This window comes from Dendrobates tinctorius, unplaced genomic scaffold (assembly GCF_039654945.1).
Source record: "Dendrobates tinctorius isolate UK_male_01 unplaced genomic scaffold, ASM3965494v1 ptg000074l, whole genome shotgun sequence".
Classification (NCBI taxonomy): Eukaryota; Metazoa; Chordata; class Amphibia; order Anura; family Dendrobatidae; genus Dendrobates; species Dendrobates tinctorius.
The window spans coordinates 20,570,659-20,593,047 of record NW_027361742.1 but is presented as its reverse complement, the minus strand read 5'-3'; the positions used below and the strand labels follow the sequence as shown (position 1 = coordinate 20,593,047).

Sequence of the window (22,389 nt, the reverse complement as noted above, 5' to 3'; positions counted from 1 at the left end):
TGCTGAACAAAAAGCATGTTCATGCGCAATTAAACTTTGCTCAACTATATTTAGACCAGCCTGTGAAATATTGGGAGAATATGGTCTGGTCAGATGAGACCAAACTCTTTGGATGTGATAATACACACCATGTAAGGAGGCCAAAAGGCACTGCATATCACCCCCAAAACATCATACCAACAGTGAAGTTTGGAGGTTGCAACATCATGGTGTGGGGCTGTTTTCAGCATACAGCACTTCCAATATTCATATAGCTGAAGGAAGGATGAATTAACAAATGTAAGGAGACATTTTTGATAAAAAAATCTGCTGCAATCTACCAGGATGTTGAACATGAAACAAGGGTGGACAAGCTTGAGAAAAGTTCACACTGTGGCGAAGCATCTCCACATGGGCTAATTAGAGGCAGTAATGTTGTACTTTATCCTGCTGGTGTGCTGCCAACACTTGTTTACCAGATATATATACATATATATATGTGTATCTGTGTGTGTACTGTAGGTACATTTTGTTATGAATTGCTGCTAATTTCACATTATCCACAGTTAAGGGTAAAATGCACAAAACACATTTGTAGAAAGAACTGACATGCTGCAGATTTGATAAATTACCCATGCACATAATTTATCAGCAGTGTGTAGATGAGATTTGGGGAAATCTCATTCACTCTGTTGTTACTGAATCGGCTGCAGATTTTCCACAAATGTGTATGGCAAATCTGCAGCAAATCTGCAACATGTGAACAACCAGCTAACCTTTAGGAGACTTTCCTACACCATCAGGATCATCACCTTCCCTTTCCTTTGGGGTTTTCAGTTTTCTTGTTTTATCATCACCATCATCAGTGTCTCTTTGATTTGGTTCTGAAAACACATTTACTTTCATATATGTAGAATAGATGCACAAATTAATTTGTAGTTTGTAAAAGTAGTCTAGTTTAGTCACTGCTGCTTTTGTATCAACTGAGCGGGATGTCAATTTAATGTTGTACAACTTTAGCTTCTCACTGAACTGCACGATGTGTCTAACCATAAACTGAAGAACAACTCTAGGTCAACTTCACTTATCTGACATTCAGGGTCCAAGTACAGAATGGCAGTGAATTCAGGTCAGGAGACCCACAGCCCGTCTGTACATCACAGAACGTACTTAGGCCATGAATATGGGGACTAAGTTGTAAAAATGGGGTGAAAAACTGCATGTAAAAACAATAGAATGAGCAAAAAAAAGTACAGATAATTGATATTGACACATCTGAATCGACCCAGTCTATAAAGCTGTAATATTCTATAACCCTTAGACAATGTTCCTACAATGAGTTTTTTGTGAGTTCTTGATGCTGAAGCTTTTTAAAGAATTTTTGTATCTTTTAGGTAAACTACAGTAAGTTATTTGTGTTTTTTCTTTGCTTTTTGGATTGCTTTTTAATCGCAATTACTATGAAACTGGATGCCTGCATAGGGGAAGACAACTCACTGAGGGTAGAGTGAGCTGTCAATCATCAACCAGACGTTGGCGTTGAGTGGAGGCTGGCAGTGGATAGCAAAGTACAGCACAGCTGGTGAAAGAAGTGCTCGCTCTGATGCTCTTGACAAAAAACCTTCAAAAATAGTTTTCTCAAAAATGACCCAATGAAACTCTACTAGAAAGGTAAGACTATAATTAAAAGCTAAAGAGGCTTTGAGCTCATAGCTTCAGTCAGTGCTTGAATATCTTGCTGACACGTCCTCTTTATTTAGAATATAGTATAGACAGGAAAGAACTACATGAAAATCACACCTGAAACTTCATAAAAAGGGGAGAAAGTAGCTTAATCTTTGCATTGTGTGTCTGTGTGTGCACCACACTAATCATGGAGAACAGAAAGAGGAGAAAAGAACTGTCTGAGGACTTGAGAACCAAAATTGATGAACAGTATCAACAATCTCAAGGTTACAAGTCCACCTACAGAGATCTTGATGTTCACTTGTCCACGATGCGCAACACACTGTACAAATTTACAACCTAAAGCACTGGTGTTAATTTCTCTGGATGTGGATGGCAGAGAAAATTTGAAGAAAGATTACAATGCAGGATAGTCCAGATGGATGAAACGCTATGGCAGGAGACCCAGGAGGACCCCACAAAATGTTTGTGAGAAAGCTAAAATCCTTCTGGGAAGCATAACTATGAAAATAAGTTCCTCCCCCTCTGATATTATGAATCATGGTCCCACAAAATCCAGATAAACAAGGAATGTGAGGTGAGATCTTTCCTTTTTCATTTATCATTTACACCGGAGCAATAGATACAATTGGTTCTGTTTTTTGCTCATTGGTTTTTCTCATGGGTATAAGACTATGAATTGATTTGTGGCGATACCCTGATATTTATTTGGGTCATCACCTCAGCTGATTGATGTTTTATGTGAGTTCTAGTTACTGTCTATATGTTGTGTTTTTGTCCTGTGTGACACTATAGGGCTTATTTTAGATTTATCATTAAAAGTTATATTTTAATAAGTAATCCTACCCTGCTTTTTTCATAGAAAGCATCTAGTGGACAGATAAGACCAAGATAGACCTTTTTGGCAAAGCACCTCATTCTATGGTTTACCAAAAATGGAATGAGGTCTACAAAGGAAATAATACAGTACCTATAGTCAAATATAGCAGAGGTTCAAAGGTGTTTTGAGGTTGCTTTGCTGCCTCTGGCACTGGGTGCCTTAACTGTGTGCAAGGCATCATAAAATCTGAAGATTACCAAAGGATTTTGGGTCATAATGTAGTGCCCAGTGTCAGAAGGCTGGGTTTGTGTCCTAAGTCATGTTTCTTCAAGCAGGGCAATTACCCTAAACACACTTCAAGAAGCACCGATAAATGGATGGAAACAAAGCGCTGGAGAATTATTAAGTGGCTTCCAGTAAGTCCTGCCCATTTTGAGGGTATGTGTGAAATTATGTCCAATGTGTCCTTTTCTCTGTTTTTTTCTTTGTGTTGTTTCAAGACACACAAAGGAAATAAACATGTATACAACAAAACATGTGTAATAGCAATAATTTCTTGGGAGAAAAACTTCATTTTCTGGAACAATTTCAAGGGTGCTATCACTTTCGGCCATGACTGTAGATGATATGGATCGCATAGGAAAGGTGCTGAATTTAAAAGAAAAAAGGCGCCAAATATGAGATGTGTGATTAAGTTAAAAACTCAGAGATTGGAGGTTGTCAGAAGGTTGACCTAACAAGGTGCATACAAACTAGCCAATGGCTACATGTGTAACATGATACACAAGAGTGAAGCAAGGGCACAATGTTTATATGTATAGAGGATCGCCTAATTAATGGTCCATGAATGTTTAGAAAATGGAAACAGATGAGACATACCATAGTAAAGTGAAATACACATTTTAGATGTTTCCAATTTCTAAACCTTCATGGACCATTAATTGGGTAATTCTCTACATATGAATGTTGTGCCCTTGCTTCCCTCCTGTGTATCAGGTCATACATGTAGCCAGTGTCTAGCTTGTATGCATCGAGTTCGGTATACATTAGCTGACACTCTGCAATCTCTGAGTTCTAAAATCAATCACAATGCTCATCAGTGGCACCTTCTTTCTGTTAAATACAGCACCTCTATTATGCGGTATACAGTGGGGCAAAAAAATATTTAGTCAGTCAGCAATAGTGCAAGTTCCACCACTTAAAAAGATGAGAGGCGTCTGTAATTTACATCATAGGTAGACCTCAACTATGGGAGACAAACTGAGAAAAAAAAATCCAGAAAATCACATTGTCTGTTTTTTTTTTCATTTTATTTGCATATTATGGTGGAAAATAAGTATTTGGTCAGAAACAAAATTTCATCTCAATACTTTGTGATATATCCTCTGTTGGCAATGACAGAGGTCAAACGTTTTCTGTAAGTCTTCACAAGGTTGCCACACACTGTTGTTGGTATGTTGGCCCATTCCTCCATGCAGATCTCCTCTAGAGCAGTGATGTTTTTGGCTTTTCGCTTGGCAACACGGACTTTCAACTCCCTCCAAAGGTTTTCTATGGGGTTGAGATCTGGAGACTGGCTAGGCCACTCCAGGACCTTGAAATGCTTCTTACGAAGCCACTCCTTCGTTGCCCTGGCAGTGTGCTTTGGATCATTGTCATGTTGAAAGACCCAGCCACGTTTCATATTCAATGCCCTTGCTGATGGAAGAAGGTTTGCACTCAAAATCTCACGATACATGGCCCCATTCATTCTTTCATGTACCCGGATCAGTCGTCCTGGCCCCTTTGCAGAGAAACAGCCCCAAAGCATGATGTTTCCACCACCATGCTTTACAGTAGGTATGGTGTTTGATGGATGCAACTCAGTATTCTTTTTCCTCCAAACACGACAAGTTGTGTTTCTACCAAACAGTTCCAGTTTGGTTTCATCAGACCATAGCACATTCTCCCTAAACTCCTCTGGATCATCCAAATGCTCTCTAGCAAACTTCAGACGGGCCCGGACATGTACAGGCTTAAGCAGTGGGACACGTCTGGCACTGCAGGATCTGAGTCCATGGTGGCGTAGTGTGTTACTTATGGTAGGCCTTGTTACATTGGTCCCAGCTCTCTGCAGTTCATTCACTAGGTCCCCCCGCGTGGTACTGGGATTTTTGCTCACCGTTCTTGTGATCATTCTGACCCCACGGGGTGGGATTTTGCGTGGAGCACCAGATCGAGGGAGATTATCAGTGGTCTTGTATGTCTTCCATTTTCTAATTATTGCTCCCACAGTTGATTTCTTCACTCCAAGCTGGTTGGCTATTGCAGATTCAGTCTTCCCAGCCTGGTGCAGGGCTACAATTTTGTTTCTGGTGTCCTTTGACAGCTCTTTGGTCTTCACCATAGTGGAGTTTGGAGTCAGACTGTTTGAGGGTGTGCACAGGTGTCTTTTTATACTGATAACAAGTTTAAACAGGTGCCATTACTACAGGTAATGAGTGGAGGAAAGAGGAGACTCTTAAAGAAGAAGTTACAGGTCTGTGAGAGCCAGAAATCTTGATTGCTTGTTTCTGACCAAATACTTATTTTCCACCATAATATGCAAATAAAATGAAAAAAAAACAGACAATGTGATTTTCTGGATTTTTTTTTCTCAGTTTGTCTCCCATAGTTGAGGTCTACCTATGATGCAAATTACAGACGCCTCTCATCTTTTTAAGTGGTGGAACTTGCACTATTGCTGACTGACTAAATACTTTTTTGCCCCACTGTATACTGTACCATGTACCTGAAGAAGCTGCTCCGACTGTGAAATGCAGAATAATTTTACATGATCAATAATAAAGAATCCTGTTTTACTAACAGGCACATGCCGATTTCTTAATGTTGCAGGTCTGGACTATCTTGATTCAGTAAACCATTTTGCAGAGTGTATTCTATTTTTGCTGTTTTATCATATTTTAAGAGTTTGTCCACACGTGACAAAAAATCTGCTGCAGATTATGCTGCGGATCTGCATGTATTAGATACAGATTTTGTTGGGGATTTGCTATACATCTCTATCCATTGCAAATGGTGATGCCCACAGTGAAAATCTAAAGAAAAAAATGTATATGCTGCTCATCTGAAAAACTTCCCATGCAAGGAAACTACCAGGAAACTTCCTGCAGAAGGTGGATGAGACTTGGTAAAGTCTCATTCACTTTGATACTACTGTAATTCTGAGGATTTTCCATGAATATGGATGGAAAAACTGTTGCAAATCTTTAACGTGTGAACAAACGCTTAACAAAACAAGCTAACCTTTAGGAGACTTTCCTGTATCTTTGGGATCATCACCATCTTTTTCTTTTGGGGTTTTGAGTTTTCTGGTTTTACCATCATCATCATCTTCATCATCTCTTTGATTTGGTTCTGAAAACACATTTACTTTCACACTTGCAGAATACATACAAATGTCTGTTTATAATGCAGAGTAGTAGTCTTGTTTAGTCACAATATACTTCCTGACTGACTATCAAGAACCCTGCTGCATACTTAAAGCATGAGTCTGCGCACAGAGTGTGTGAGGAGAGCTGCGGTGAGCTTACCTGCCGGAGTGCAGGACCTGAAGCACGTAACCACCGGGGGAGTGGCCGGAGGTGGAGTCAGATGCCGAGTAGTGGCGGTGACCGGCAATGCCGGAGAGTAGTCAGAACGTGCCGAAATCAAGCCGGGAGGTCAATGTAGTGCCGAGGGGTGAGACGCAAAGAGTGGTCAGGACATAGCAAAGGGTCAGGAAGCCAAAGATAGCGGTGCAGTACAAACAGGGCAGGCAGGTAGGAAGTGAAAGTCAAAGCCAAAGGTCAGAGGTGGAAACAATCAGAACAGAGTCACAAGGCAATGCACAGAACGAGAAAACAGACTAAATCATACAATAAGAGGCAATCGGACAAAACAGAATGCAAGCACACCAGGGGGTCAGACACACAGCCAAAAACAAATGCATCACTGACAAGGATCCCCAGGCGGAGGTGGGTACATATAGCCCTCCCCAAACCAAAATGAGGCTATACAAAATTAATAGACAAAAACATGAGGGGCGCTCCAGGTGATAAAATTTCTTGCTTTATTGAAAAATTAAAATAGTACAATGGCTTACTCCTCAAGAATGAGTGGATGTGCTATGAGGCATCCACTCATTCTTGTGGAGTAAGTCATTGTACTATTTTAATTTTTTCAATAAAGCAAGAAATTTTATCAGCTGTAATGCCCCTCATGTTTTTGTCTATTAATTTTGTATTGCCTCATTTTGGTTTGGGGAGGGCTATATGTACCCACCTCCGCCTGGGGATCCTTGTCAGTGATGCATTCGTTTTTGGCTGTGTGTCTGACCCCCTGGTGTGCTTGCATTCTGTTTTGTTCGATTGCCTCTTATTGTATGATCTAGTCTGTTTTCTCGTTCTGTCAGCTATCACCTATCGTTTGGTCCAGACGAGGTTCCGTGCTGTGGCTGGTGAGCTGGCTAGGGCTTCTTTTAGCCCATTTTTTTCTATTTGTGCATACAAAATTAACCCTGCGAGGACAGAGAAGGGAACCCTGTCCACAACCATGACACTGACAATGTGACTGACCAGTGAAATTGAGGAGTCCCTCTAATTATGGTTTCACATGTCCATGCAATACGTGGGAAACGGGCCTAACAGATGCTAGGTATAAAATAAGATATTAGCTGACTTAATTCCTTAGAAAATTATATTTATAAAACATATGGCAGCACAAATATCCATGCACCCCTAGCGTACAGTAAAAATGTGGTGCAAAGGCAGAAGGCAGAACAGAAGGGCTTCTTCAGTGCCTTATACTCTGGAGATTAATGATCTTGAGTCTGGGGCAAAAGAGACCTAGAGAAGTAAACCCGTAGTCTAGCTGCAGAGAGAAAATGCCGAAGAACCGTCAGGGACGGTCCAACCCGGGCCCGCGCTTTGTGATCATGAGAGTAACTCAGGGAAAGAAAAGGAACATTGTTTTGTGAAGCCTGTTGTTAAGAATGTGAAGTCTTTGGATGTGCTGTGCAACGGAACCAGTACACATGTTAATGTTGAAGTTGAATTGGACTGTGTCTCAGTTTATCCTGTCTCATCCGGAGGGAATCTCCCACAGCAGAAAAAGGAATTTGAAGGAGCTGGACCTGCAAGTGTAGGTATGCCGACTAATGGAGAATATATTTCTGTGAGGGGAGGCCAGGACACTGATGCGCAGGTGTCCTCGGCCATGTCTACGGTCTTGGCCGAACCTTAAATAGCCATGAACATGGTGGTTATATTAAGAAAGGTCAGCTCCTTTTCAAACACTTGGAAAGTGCACAGATTTCATCTTATTGATAAAATCATTGAAGCTGGGATGTTATTATCTGATATGACAGCACTCACCACTAATTATCTGCACTAGATTTTATTCCGTAGTTCTGTGTTTCCCCTCACAAGATAGTACTGATAATCAATTTCATGAATCCCCTGAGCCAGAAATCTGCTGACTAGTTCTGAGGTCTCTGTCTGACCATTAGTGGTCATTAGAGCCACAGACAAATTGTCAACATCTTGAGCTGCGGTTGTTCTCATTCACAATGATTTTATAATTTTATTTACATTTTATGAAGCAAAAGGTGTCTTTTCCATCCTTTGCAGGACATTACTTGCTTTACTGAAATATCTTTAGCTTATTAAATGGAGTCTGTCAGCAGAGAATGATTGTTCAAACCAAGCACAGATGTGACCTTGGTATGGCCAAACATGTAAAGGGAATCTGTCACCACGTTTCACCTATGTAAACTATTAATATGGGCATACAGGTTATTGACCGCTGAGGAAAGTGGTCCCTGTGTGTCTCATATCAGATGTGTTGTTGTGGCTAAATCATCTTTTATCACTTGATATAAATGACCTCTTCCACACTTTGGAGAAGATGCTGCCTGGAAGATGAATCTGCCTCCAGAGCTTGTATTACTTGAAGGGGGAGTTACCAGTGTGATGTGTAATGGTTACCAGTGTGATGGCTGCTCTATGCTCTCCTGATCTCATTGCAGAGCTGTGCATGATTATGCCTCACACATGTGCAGGTTACTCTCAGCTTCCAGCTCACAGGCAGACAGGGATGTAATACTGTTGTAATACAGCAGAGCTCAGAGAGTTGCAAAAAATGTGATTGCAAAATGACAAACTTAATTTCTCCTGTTCTGTGTTAGTTACTTGTCTCAAACTGGTAACTCTCCTTCATGTAAAATAATCTCTGGAGGCAGAGTTATCATCCAAGCACCCTTCGCTCCAGAGCCTGGAAGAGGTCATTTACATAAAATGATGAAATATGATTTCTCAAAAACAACACATCTGGTATGAGACACACAAGGACCACTCTCTGCTGTCTATAACTTTTATGCCCATATTAATAGCTCTGGTCACAAATTCCCTATAAGTGCACCTTTTCAATCGCTTGTTTTCCCTTTGTCTCTGCCCCTTCTCCCTCTACTTTGACAGCTCTGGCTTTATAGAGTCAAAGAAGGGCAGAGATAGATGCAAAACAAGCAGGTGTGAAGGCGCACTGAGCGCCTATACTTGGTTTGAGCAGTCATTCTGTGCTGACAGAGACCCTATAAGGCTTTATTCACATGTCAGTATTTGGTCAGTATTTTACACGAGTGTTTGTAGGCCAGAAACAGCAGTGGAACCTACAGATAAAATCTATAATTGAAACATGTTCTGCCTTTTCTAGTAACTCCTAGTTTTGGCATGCAAATATTGATGAAACACTGAACAAAAAATACTTACATATAAATAAGGCTTAGGCCACGTTCACATGTTCAGTGTTTGGTTAGTATTTACATCAGTATCTGTAAGCCAAAACCAGGAGTGGGGAATAAATGCAGATGTGGTGACGTGTTTCTGTTACACTTTTCCTTTGACTGTTCTACTCTTGATTTTGAATTACAAATACTGATGTAAAATACTGAACTTGTGAATGTGGCTTTAAAGGAAAATCTGCTCTTCACAAATCTGTTTTGCCAAGACTGGTGAAAATAATTCCAGTCTTGATGAGGGGATCTCTTGGAGTCATATGCTACTGATGCCTCTGAATCAATCAGAAGCGTCTAACAAGTGACTTGCTCCTCCATGCGCCTGACCACAAATCATACTCTAGTCTGGGATTGGAGTAAGCATAAGGTCTCACACAGCTCATAATGAATTAGAAAATCTGTGGTGGCAGTTCCCATCCCACCACAGCTTTGCCCATGTTGTGCTGTGCAAAAATGGAGTGAAACAACTGAAGTCACAACATTTTTTGCAACCTTGAGTTGTGCAAAAAGTTTGCGAATAATCAAAGTATTTAACACCAGATTTCTGGCTAAAACACTTTGATGTATCAGAGCCTAGTGTTTTTTAACTTTATTTGGCATATTTCACAAAATGTTTTTCTAGGTTTTAAATGCACATTTTATTGTTGCTCATAATTGGTGTTTCAGTGACCTGCTATAACAATAAAATCTGCAGCGCGGTATTTACCACTCCAACATTGGAAAGATTCAACATTTTTATGTCTGTTCCTGGAGAAAAACACTTAGAACATTCATGCCATTTTGTTCAAAAAGGTCGATCAAAGTGGGGAATGGTGGTTGGTTTTAGGGTGGTAAAAAAAAACCCCATCATTTGATTCATGTTCAATTTGTGGTGTACCTTATGCCAAAAATCTTACTCTAGTCTAACGTCAATCGCACTTTTTTCAATAAATCAATCAACTTCTTACTCTTACTCCACCACACACCTTCATTGAGACTGGCATGTGTAAAGCATGTCTTAATAAGTCAGGACCCAAGTGTTTTGGGAGGATTGAGGGCTTCTCATTCAGAGAGATTTTGCCAAACATCTCCATTGGGGTCTTATCTCACAAGATCAAAAGGATTGGCAGTTCGAAATCCGATATACAGGATCTTTATCTCCCCGACATTTTCTGTTGGGGAAAAGTCGGTGCCACTATACACATTTCTAGGTGTATATCGGTTGGTCCAGTTGACAACAATCCTATTTGTATTGGGGCCTTATAAAGCCTCCGGAATCTCCCCCAACACTGTCATAAGAATTAGTCAGTTTGAATTTTTCAGATCATCCTTATCTTCTATAGGCAAATAAAACATCTAGCAGAGGCTTAAGGTCCCGTCACACACAGAGAGATCGCTAGCAAGATCGCTGATTTTGTGATGCAACAGCGATCTCACCAGCATTCTCGCTGTGTGTGACATGCATCAGTGACTGGCCCCCCCGCCGAGTATCGCTGATCGTACAGGAATGTCCTGGACCATTTTTTGATCGTTGGTCTCCCACTGGCCTGCGGGACGCCGATGATGAAAAAATGGTCCAGGACATTTGAGCACTATCAGCGATATCCAGCGGGGGGGGGGCGCGGTCGCCGCTGCATGTCACATGTAGCGAGATCGCTGGAGAGGTCGCCGTTGCATCACAAAATCGGTGATGCTTCAGCAATCTCGCTATGTGAGACGGGAACCTGTTGTGTCTGATAAAAGTATTAACCGGCAGAACACTATCGCTACAGTTTAATAGTGTCATTAAGTTTCCTGGCCGCAGTGCTGAAAGTGCTTCACTCAGAAGAGCATGAACTTTATTTCTCGGATGCCGCAAGCTTTCAGTCATACGAGCGTGCCTTGAAAATTACAGTCACCACTCACACCACTGTTGGCATGGCCCAGCACTGACTGACAGACGGCTCTGTGGTGCATGAATGAAGAGCCAGCCATCAGTCAGTGCCAGGGCATGGCTACACCGTAATGATGAGGCTAACTATCCATTAAATTAGTTGACCGATTGACCATTCAGCAATTTGGTAGGGCATGGCTACAGTCACCGTTCTTAGTGCTATCATTGATCCGGGCACTCCTGCATGACTGAAAACCAGCGGATCCCAGGAGAAATAGATTAATTTTCCATATATCTGCAGGTGAATAGTGTTATCAAACAGCTTGCCATTAAGGTTCGCTTACATGATCTGGTGGGTGGCATTAGACAACCACTGATTGGGGGTCATTTATTAGCCTGCTTATACAGGCAGACAGCAATTATGCTATGCGCTAAGTTAGGCTGCCATTGTTCTAGACAGAACAATTTCTATTTACAAAGGATGATGTGCTGCCCAGAATGGCGATCTTTTCTGAAACACAAAAGATCATTTCACCCTACAAACAAGATTCATCAGATGATTGGCAGAGAGATTACACTGCAAGATTATCACAAACAAGCGTTTTAGGAACCCTTACTCCACTTTCCCCATAGAGATTACATAAACGCTCAGTCTCATGTGTATAGGAGAGGTGGGAGAGATAGCTATTGACAGCTTTATAGGGTATACACGCACATTTAGGGTTAGTGATATTGCAATATCTTCAAATATGTAGATCAGAGAGAAGCTAATCTTAATTTATACCATACATGCTACTTCTGAAAACTTTGTAACTAAAAAATGTTCTGAAAGAGGAAAAGTAGAACTGAATAGAAATGTATACCCCTTTCCAGTCCTCATAAGCAAATACCTTTAGGGGGAGCATTAGGGTCTTCAGGATCATCACCAGGTCCTTTGGGCTTTTTTGGTTTTCCATCTTTGTCAAGTGTAGTTGGGTCTGGTAATAGTAAAATCATTATATATAGAGAATATTATTGGCTTGCGCAATGCCCATGGTTTTATATGTCTTTTGCACGTTGCAGCTATTGAAAACTGCAGACAGTGTTAATGTGTGCCACAAACAGGCGACTGAAAGACAAATGCCTTGTGTCATTGCATTATATGATATTATAATCATTTCATTGTACACAACTTCCCATTTTAGGCTGGTTTCACATTTGCGTTTTTGTGTGCAGTGCATCGTGCACATGCGTCATGCGTACCTATGTTTAACATGGCGTACGCATGGTCTTGCATTTGCATGCGTTTGTCTGCGTTTTCGTGCGCATGCATTTTTTACAGGTGTGTGTCTAGACGTGCTGGACGCAACATGTTACATTTTTGGGTCCATCCAAAGTCGGCAAAAAAACGCATGCGTACGCTTGCGCACGGAATGCGTCAAAACAATGCATTACAGTCTATGGGAACGCAGGCGTGCGCGTGGACATGTGTACGCCTGCGTTTGCATATGCATGCATTTTAAGAGTAAGCATGTCTAGACACTGGTTTTAACCACCCCCTTCCCATGACACACGCCCACTGGTGTCCCATTGTTGAGTCTGTTTCAAGGATTTTTCAAGGATTTTCCTCCTGTGAAATGTGACACCTAGAAAACGCAAGCGCATGCAAAAACGCATGTGCGTTTTTGCATGCGTTTCTACTTGCGCACGATGCGCTGCGCACAAAGAAGCAAATGTGAAACTAGCCTAAGGCAGATTTTATTAACTCTTTTTGCGCATTATATGAATGGAAGTAAATAAACTTGCTAAAATAATTACACTACTAAATAAGAGTTATACAGTATAATGGTGGTATTGCTATTAAAATCTGTATACGTACTTTATAACAAAAATAGAAGGCTGCTAATCAGATGTAACATCCTTACAAGTTATGTGTATATCTGTGTCTATGCCTCCTATATTTATCCTTGGTCAGACTTGGGTTGAACACTGAATGTAGTTCTACAAGGCAATGCTACTAATGCTTGGAACATGGTACTTTGCCCCTAAACGCCAACTTTGTGCTCCAAATTTGACCACTTCTACTCCACAGACCTCTATCTATTCTGCCCTCGCCTGATGTCTATGATCAATTCAGGAAGAGAACAAAGGCCACAATCAGCTACCAGAACTTAGAAGCTGCCGAATGGAGCTGGAGCCAGTGAGTTAGGTCTCACTATCTTGTACCACCAGGGCATTCAGGACCTGATTTATGAGAAAGGTGAACATTTATGACATATGCCATCATTAGCCACTCAAAGTCCCGTACAAGCACCATTTTGTTCTAATTGTGCACTGTGCCTGGCTGAGCGTCCATTGGCTTCACCATGAAGATGCGGCATTTCCATGTCTCCAAGAAGCTAAGAGTAGTTGATTAAACACATAGGGACTCGTATAGAAAGGCATTTATCCACACTAAAAGACTTTCATGTGGCACATTAGGTGTGTAAATGCTGCTGATTAATTCCCTTTAAGGCAGTGGAGATAATCAAATTTATAGAACTTTGATTAATCTGATTCAACCCAAACATTTTATTGGAAATGAGTTGACTTGCGGCAAATAGAAAGTACTCGAAAGTCTTCAATTGCCTTGAAGAGGCGTGTATAACACTGTAAGTTCTCTTAGGACTGCATCCAAACCCTCTCAAATTATTTAAAAAGAGACAAAGACAGGCTTAGTAATGTCAAATTGACCTCAAAGTACAGAGCTGTGGCTAACCGGTGGCAACAAACTGGGTGTAATAAACACGTGCCCAGGCCTGACCATCTTTTTATGCTTTTTAAAATAAAGAAATTCCCAAATTATTACTATGTGGTGCAGATCACAAACTTACACACCCTCCTATCTGTCCACATGATACAGAAAGAATAATTTATCAAACCATTCATTGCTCCATAGTCCAGTTCCGAAGGTCACCTGTTCATTGTAAGCGCTTTCAGTGGTGTTGTATCAGTTTGCAGACCAATACACAGTGAACAGTGAGGACACCTTTCTATCACATTAGCTTGCATTATCTTTGTCTGTAAGATTGGATCAGAAAGACGAGTGTATTCTTCCTATGCATGCGTTGTATTTATACATATACAGTGTGCATGGAAGCCATCAAAACATCAATTTTTGATCATGTTTTGTACCTGAAGAAGGTCCTGGCTCAGGTCTGAATTCCTATTTGTTTCTAAACATTGTAATGCCTATCTTTTAATAAGGAATATACTATATCCACAATGTCTGGCAAGGAAGCTTTTATTCCTTTCTACTATACTGGTAATACTGCCATAAATCAGAGTCTCCCATTTGCTACTACTTGTCAACGGTTCCCTTCTTTGTTTGGAGGTCCTGGCCAAAGGAGAAGCAGCAGTTATCCAAGAGTATTGCGTGCTATGCTGTTTTTACATAGCACTCTACATGAGTGAACAACCTAAAAAAATCTAATATTTATATAATCTGTCCACGAGAGCACCATTTTTGCTTGTTTTTGTTTCTTTTTTACAGCAGATAGGCAGTGCGCAAGCATGGGATTTCCATCAGCTCCTGGGTGTACGTCCCCAGCTTCTCATCATATGTGTGCATGCTCCGGAGCCGCCGTGAGTCAGGGGACATACAGCCAGATTTAGTGCGCATGCCCGGGGAGCTGATGGATAGTGTGCACGTGCAGGAGTTCCTCAGCCGTTGCTGTGATGTCAGGCCTGTCATGGCAATCGATCACAATTCAGTGGGCGGGCATAATTTGAACAGGACACTGACTGATCCATAACAGAAGCAAAAACTATTTGTGGCAATCCCGTATTGATATAAAGTATTTTTAAATATAATACTGGGAGCTTTTCTTTGAGAAAACCATGTTAGTGATGGATGCACATGGCATCACTAACCATACACTGAGGCCAGTTTCATAGCAAAAAACAACGTGAAAGGTTACCTTTAAGTGCCCTTGTGTAGCGTTCAAACAACCAATACAAACCTCATAGATAGCATGCCATGGTGTGGAATTGGATTCTTATGTGTGGTGCTCATACTTGAAACTGAATAGATGACTTCCCGCAAACTAATGTACATGTACGGTAGTTTGCTAACATCAGCTCACAAGCATGCTTGTGAGCCATCATCATGTGGATATCAGCTCTAGAGCATAGCTTTCACCCTGCTGCAACACCCATGAGAAGCATTAGCCCCAATCATGACCGATTTAAGGGAGACAGAATGACTGAAAGACTAAAAATGTATGCTAACTTTCCCACCTACTTGTTTTCCCTTTATCTCCACCCTTCCCTAGATATAGAAAGACAAAGTTGTCAACTAAAGAATAAAAGAATCCAGGGCATGAAGATAGAGGAAAAACAAGTAGGTGGGAAGATTAAATGTTTGACCATGACAAGGATGCACCGAGCACCTGGTCAGTCAATAGTGATGGCAAGTAACAGGGTCTAGCAGGCAAAGAGTCAGTGTAAAACTGAAAGCTCTAATATCCTGCAGTACATAAATATTGCAGGGTATTAGAACAGGGATCAGGCAAGTGAAAGTCTCATATAGGCACCAAGGAATAAAAATTGTAAATATTTTTTCTCTAAATAAAGTAAAAAAATAAGGGAAAAATATTTAGCCACTAAAAACATAATTTTATGTAAAAATGAAAGTAAACAAAAAGTACATATCTGGTTCACATTGCGTTTTGTCACACATTCGTTGGTCCCGTCAAAACTGGATTCGGGTTTATGCGCCAATGGAGTCATAAACTATAATGGACTGAGTCTGGGTGTCCGTCTCCAGTAGGCTTATTAGTCTGAAAATGATGCATGGTAGATGGCAAGATCGATCTTCCAGCATCAATATAGTCTACAGCCCTATTTTCAGGGGGGCGGAGGTTTGGACGTAAGCCCCAACGGGACTAACGAATGTGAGAAAAAACGCAATGTGAAAGCACCCTAATCCATATGACAATTACTGTAAAGAAATAAATAAAAGCACATAAAAAATGTAGGTTTTTCTTTACATTTGCACAAAAAATGTACAAAGTGATCAAAAAGTCACACAGAAAAAATATGGTATCACTGAAAATTTAATTTTGTCTCTCAAGGAATAGGGCCTTTCAACTTCAAACTTCAAATTTTTTCTATGTGTGGCTCATTTACCCAGTCAAGTTTGAGATTCCTGATATATACTGTATTCATGGTAGACACATTCTTACAAAATCAAAATATTCAAGATATCAGTACTCAATATAGAGCCACAAATAGATAGGTGCAGAATAATAAACTGTTTGGTTTCATAAACACACTCATGCAAATTATATAAATGAACATAAAAGACCACAATACAATTACAAACTTGATATTATAGTTCGTATATATCCTCAGATCGAGATCCAACTCCTTTCCAATATACTAATAGTAGATGCTCAGATGTCTCCACCAAGATCAGAATGTAGGTGGAATATGAGGATGTTGAAAGAATAGGTGGTCCTGGAGTATGTGCACCACTCACCCCACACTTTATAGCATTTTTGAGGGTATCCTCTATTTTTGTACAAGCAGTTTTCATAAGGAATTGTGGCGCCCCCAGGTGTACGGTCGCCACAGTGGCATTACCTTCCTCCTAGAGAGTGTGATGTCATACTTGAAAGCAATGAAAGGGTCTCTCTATCAGGTAAATCCAGCACTCAGCACAGTTCCCACTCCAGGCCAGAAGAGGGAGCTCTGAACCAAACTGGGGGAGGAGCTGCTCGCTGTAGCCAGGAAAGGGAAGTTAGTGAAGTTCGTGTGGAGAGGGAAAAGAGTGGAGACATGGAGAGAGGAGCTGGAGGATTGAGCAGAATTCAGGCTCACTTCTAGCTGTAGCGCATGGTCCAGAGTCCGGTATCCGAGGTTGTATGGATGCTGATGGTCCTGCAGCAGAAACCGGAGGAACAAGAGGCTGTAAATGCTCTGTTCCCAGCTAAGACTCGGAGGCACAGCAGCAACTTGTGTGAGGCAGAAAAAGGAGGCTATGGCTGTCTGCCATACGAGGGGAGTTCTAAAGAGCAAGCAAGGGGAACTTCAGTGTAACTCAGTACTGCAAGTGCCTCAGATAAGCACTAGAAAGGAGACTACACAACCCATCTGCATAGAGAGATTCCTAAGTTGCTCCCAGGCTGATCAACTCCTGTTCCATCTGTAATCTGGATCCTGGACTGCACTTACAAAGCAAAGTAAAAAAAGATAAAGGAAACTGCACCCTGTTGTGTCATTGCCTTCTTCCTGCAACCCACTCAGCACTGCTACATCTCTGTGCCTAACACTACACCATCTACCTCAACTCCTACTATTACTGCCCTGGGACTACAGCTCTACCTGTGGGGAGCTATTACATCTCTGCTGCCTTATACCATCTGTCCCAGAGGATCTGCACTGCAGCGTCGGCTTAACACCTTCATTGCCGAGTACCACAGATGGCGTCACGTATCATCCACAGTCTATAAACTTTATTCAGCTACGTTTCACCCCTTTTGCATGGACGCCCAGGGCCACAGACCGGGCCACCGCCACCGTGACACATCCCTCTGAGACACTGGCCCAGTACCGAGTCACCCCACTGCCCTGGCGGGCGATCCATTTTGGCGTCACGAACAGGATTTACAAAGCTCAGTGCCCCCGGGTCCTGTGTGCCAGAGACTGTGTTGTGTGCCGTGGACTTGTTGTGCAGTTGCCGCCATTACCCCGCCACTTGGCGCGTGCGGGAAGCAAAAGGGGAGTGCCGTCATGGGCGGAGCCTGCCAGAGTGCGAAAGTGAGGTGCTGCACGTGAAGAGACAGCGGGCGGGAAGTGAGGAGCTGAGGCCTGCAGTTCCAGCATCCCTCGATCATCCAGCCTGCGGAGTGGCAACCGGTAAGCCAGTGAAACACGTGGCCTGGCCAACGTTAACTAGGGGGGAAGAGAATGTCTGAGGCAGGAGAAGATGCAGCGGTGAACACCACTGCACCCCCCACAGCACCGCAAGATGCAGGGGCCAGCGCAGCTGCGGCTCCAATGGCACTGCAGAATCCAGCGGCCAGCGCCGCCTCCAGAGCACCGCAAGAACAAGCACCCACCGCAGCAGTCCCTATAATGCCGCTGTCCATGCCCTATATACCGGGAGCGGCCTGGTTACCGCAGTACTCAGGGGACTCACATACCCCGAGTGAATTCAAAGAGAGACTGTGCAATTTGTTTGAGGTGTATGTCTGTCTGAAAGCCAAAAAGTGAACATCCTTATTGGGCAGCTAACTGGTGCAGCACAAAGAGAAGTAAAGTCCTGGCAGGACACTGATAAGGAGACTGTTAAAAAGATTCTGGCTACGCTAAGAAGTACCTTTGACACCAGCACTGCAGCTGAAATAAAAATGAGATTCTTTGGGTGTAAGCAAAGAGTGCAGGACAGTATACGGGACTATGCTCTTAACCTGCAGGAGGCGCTGTGAGCCATAAAGCAGAATGACCCAGACAGTGTGAAAGATGGAGACAGGCTGTTAAAGGAGCAAATTATTGAGGAACTCCTATCCAGTACCCACAGAGCACAGCTGCGCATTATAGTCCTACAGAACCCTGATCTAGACTTTGCAGACTTTAAAGACAGGGCTATCCAGGTGCTGCATGAACCAAATGTCAGCCATCCAGCGCCCCCTAGGTGCCCAGCGATCACATACCACCAAGAAGCAGCATCTTTCCCTCCAAGCCCTGTGGAGGCTGACGTACAGACTCTGGATAATGATCCATCTACAGAACTGCGCCTTCTGGTCCAAGAGCTGACCAAAAATATGGCTGCACTTGCCCAAACTGTGCAGTCCATGCAGGTGTCCTCAAAGGAGAAGATCCAGCTGGCCTCCAGTCCAGAGGATGTCCCATGGCTACGAAAGAAGAGAATCCCGCCACTCCGAGGGAGAGACCACGATCGCTATGACCAGGACGGACGTCCCATCTGTTGTCACTGCCGCAATGCAGGCCACATCGCAAGATTCTGTTATTTAAACGAGCAACCCCTGGGGCAGAGGGCCAACCCCCAGGAGTAGGACCACAAGGCCCAGAGAACTGGCAAGCCAAGTATGTTGGAGGGCGACCGGTCCTCCCAGTGGTGATTGACGGCATCCCCATGAATGCTTTGCTGGACACTGGCTCTCAAGTGACAACTATGCTATATATCCTTTATAAACGGAATAGGCCTGACTCTGAACTTACTCACAGCCCAAGTGATGAGCTGACAGTAGTTGCCAGCAATGTTCAGTCTTTGCCACAAGTAGGATTTAAGAGATTACCATTAAAGTGGGGCGAGTGGAGTTAAAAATCTCAAGGTCTGATAGTTGTAGACATTGATCGATGAGAATGTAACCCAATGATGACCTTAGGTACTAATGTGATTGAAAATTGTCTTGCTGAGGTTATTGTTTTGTTGCAACAGGTAGCTGAGACTGCTGGTTCCAGTGAACAACGAGTCCTGCAGAAGGAGATCAAGGCCCTGATGCAAAGACAGCAGGTAGAACTGTCTGGCGGAGAAATTGGCAGCGTCAGAGTGAGTGATTCGTTCCCCATTGCGATACCCCCCAGATGTGAAATGTTAATTTGGTGTCGGGCAGTCATAGGCCTCAGAGGGAAAGATTACCAAGCATTGGTAGAGCCAGTATACTCTGATAGCCGGCCCACTGTCCTGACAGCCAGAGGGGTAGTTGATGTCCTCAAAGGGAGAGTACCTGTATGCCTCTTGAATTGTGGGGAGGAGGAGGCTACAATACCTCGGGATGCCACAGTTGCTAAGCTGTTTACTGTCAGTAACAACGCAATACAGGCAGCAGAGCCCTTGGTCTCATCTGACCAGGCAGGGGACAATGGCTCTGTAAAGCAGCTGGAGGAGTGGTCAGCATCTGCATGTGGGCACTGACTCCACCCCTTCATACCAAAAGAATGGGGTTTACCGAGTGGCTCAGGAGTATGAGCGGGTATTCAGTAAACACCCTCTAGACTTTGGGAAGGCAAAAGGGGTTCAACACCATATCCCCACTGGAGATCATCCACCCATTAAAGAAAGGTACCGGCCTATACCCCCAACACAATATCAATGTGCCAAAAGTATGTTGCGGGAAATGAAGGAAGCTGGGGTGATCAGAGATAGTTGTAGCCCCTGGCCAGCCCCAATAGTCTTTGTGAAAAAGAAAGATGGTACCATGAGAATGGGTGTTGATTACAGAAAAATTAGCAGCATTACACATAAGGAAGCCTACCCATTACCCAGAATTGAGGAGTCATTAGCTGCACTTAAAATTGCTAACTATTTTTCCACCTTAGATCTCACTAGTGGGTATTGGCAGGTTCCCGTGGCAGAGGCAGACGAGGAGAAACAGCGTTTACCACACCAATGGGTCTCTGCGAGTTCAACTACATGCCGTTTGGGCTCTGCACCGCCCCAGGGACACTTCAACGGCTAATGGAGTGCTGTCTTGGACACAAGAACTTTGAGACAGTTCTATTGTACCTTCATGATGTCATTGTTTTCTCCAAGACTTATGAAGACTGTCTGGAGCGCTTGGCTGAAGTGTTTGAAGCCTTGTCCAACTTTGGCCTGAAAGTGAAGCCATCCAAATGCCACCTCGTGAAGCCCAAGGTACAGTACCTCGGTCATGTAGTGAGTGCAGAAGGTGTGGCACCGGATCCTGACAAAGTCACTGTCATCCGGTACTGGCAGAAGCCCAGCAACCTCCATGAGGTACGTCAATTCCTCGGGTTATTAGGCTACTACCGAAGGTTCATCAAAGGCTTCACTGAGATAGCCACACCTATGCAAAATCTTCTGGTGGGCCAGCCCAAGAAAGCCAGGAAGAAGAGTCCTACACTTGAATGGAATGAGGAACTGGAGAGGACGCATTTCTTCTTGTGTAGAGCAAGACAGGGAGGGGGGGAGCAGTTGAATAAGCCCCGCCCATCGGACCGGACAGCGGCAGTTTACATACATCTGAACCGATATAAAAAAGGTATTTATGCATGAAAGGTGCGGGGTCAAGGGGAAGCAAAAGTACTAAGAGAATCCTTATGTGACACACAATTGAATGATATCATTATATGATATCTCAAAAAAGGGGTCACAGATTCCCTTTAACACCTTCATTGCCGAGTACCACAGGTGGCGTCACGTATCATCCACCTATAAACTTTATTCAGCTATGTTTCACCCCTTTTGCATGGACGCCCTGGGCCACGGACCGGGCCACTGCCACCGTGACACATCCCTCTGAGACACTGGACCGGTACCGAGTAACCCCACTGCCCTGGCGGGCGATCCAGAATTACCATGTTAACAATTTTTTTCCATTGAGAAAATGCAGGCATTCAGTCACCATTTCACCTGAGAGTTATCTCCTTTCTAGTCAGGAAGTGAGCTTCCCGCCAAAAAAACTATTATGATGTGTCCACAAGGACTCATGTAAGATACCCAGTAAATGAACCTCAAATGTGTGTGCGATGGAAATTCCCCAGATGTCCTCAGAAACTGTAGCACTTCTCAGAATGAACGTACAGTGAGGAAAAAGTATCTAGTCAGCCACCAATTGTGCAAGTTCTCCCACTTAAAAAGATGAGAGAGGCCTGTAACTGACATTACAAAGGATATATAGCAAAATATTGAGATGAACTTTTCTTAATGACCAAATACTTATTTTCCACCATAATTTGCAAAATAAATCTTGCCAAATCAGATAAGGTGATTTTCTGGATTTGTTTTCTCATTTTGTCTCTCATAGTTGTGGTCTACCTATGAGATCAACTACAGGCCTCTCTCATCTTTTTAAATGGGAGAACTTGAACAATTGATGGCTGAATAAATACTTTTTTCCCCACTGTATATGATGACATCCCCATGCCTCTGTGCTAAAAATCTGCACCAGACATTCCTCACCGATGACAATTAAAATGAGATAGCCTATTTTCTGAAGTCGTGTTGCGGATAAATAATGATGGTGTAAGAAGTATAGCTGTATCATTTTGTACATTTTGATTGCAAAAGACACATGAAGTGGAGGCTCCAGCGCCTTCTCCCACTCCTCTGTGGTTACATCTTACCTAACCATCTACCTTCACCAGGGAGTGGTTTTGAGACTATTGTTACTTTTGTGCATGTATACCATAAAGATCAGCCCCCCAAGAGTCCATGGGTCATAACAATGCCTATTCTTGGAGAGTTTAAGATTGGGCTACTGATTCTACGGAACTGACACTGTAAAACATGAT

The 22,389-nt window shown here is 42.8% G+C and overlaps 1 protein-coding gene across 1 annotated transcript in view; it reads right to left on the bottom strand.

Annotated features, from left to right (window-relative positions):
- The window catches only part of PRG4 (proteoglycan 4), a 208,474-nt gene that overhangs the window by 108,525 nt on the left and 77,560 nt on the right, over nt 1-22,389 (bottom strand). The window contains exons 10-12 of the mRNA XM_073582914.1: nt 12,039-12,125; nt 5,771-5,881; nt 756-863 (exon numbers count right to left, since the gene is read on the bottom strand). Of these exons, the coding sequence (XP_073439015.1) occupies nt 756-863; nt 5,771-5,881; nt 12,039-12,125 (306 nt within the window). The remainder of the gene's footprint in view (nt 1-755; nt 864-5,770; nt 5,882-12,038; nt 12,126-22,389) is intronic.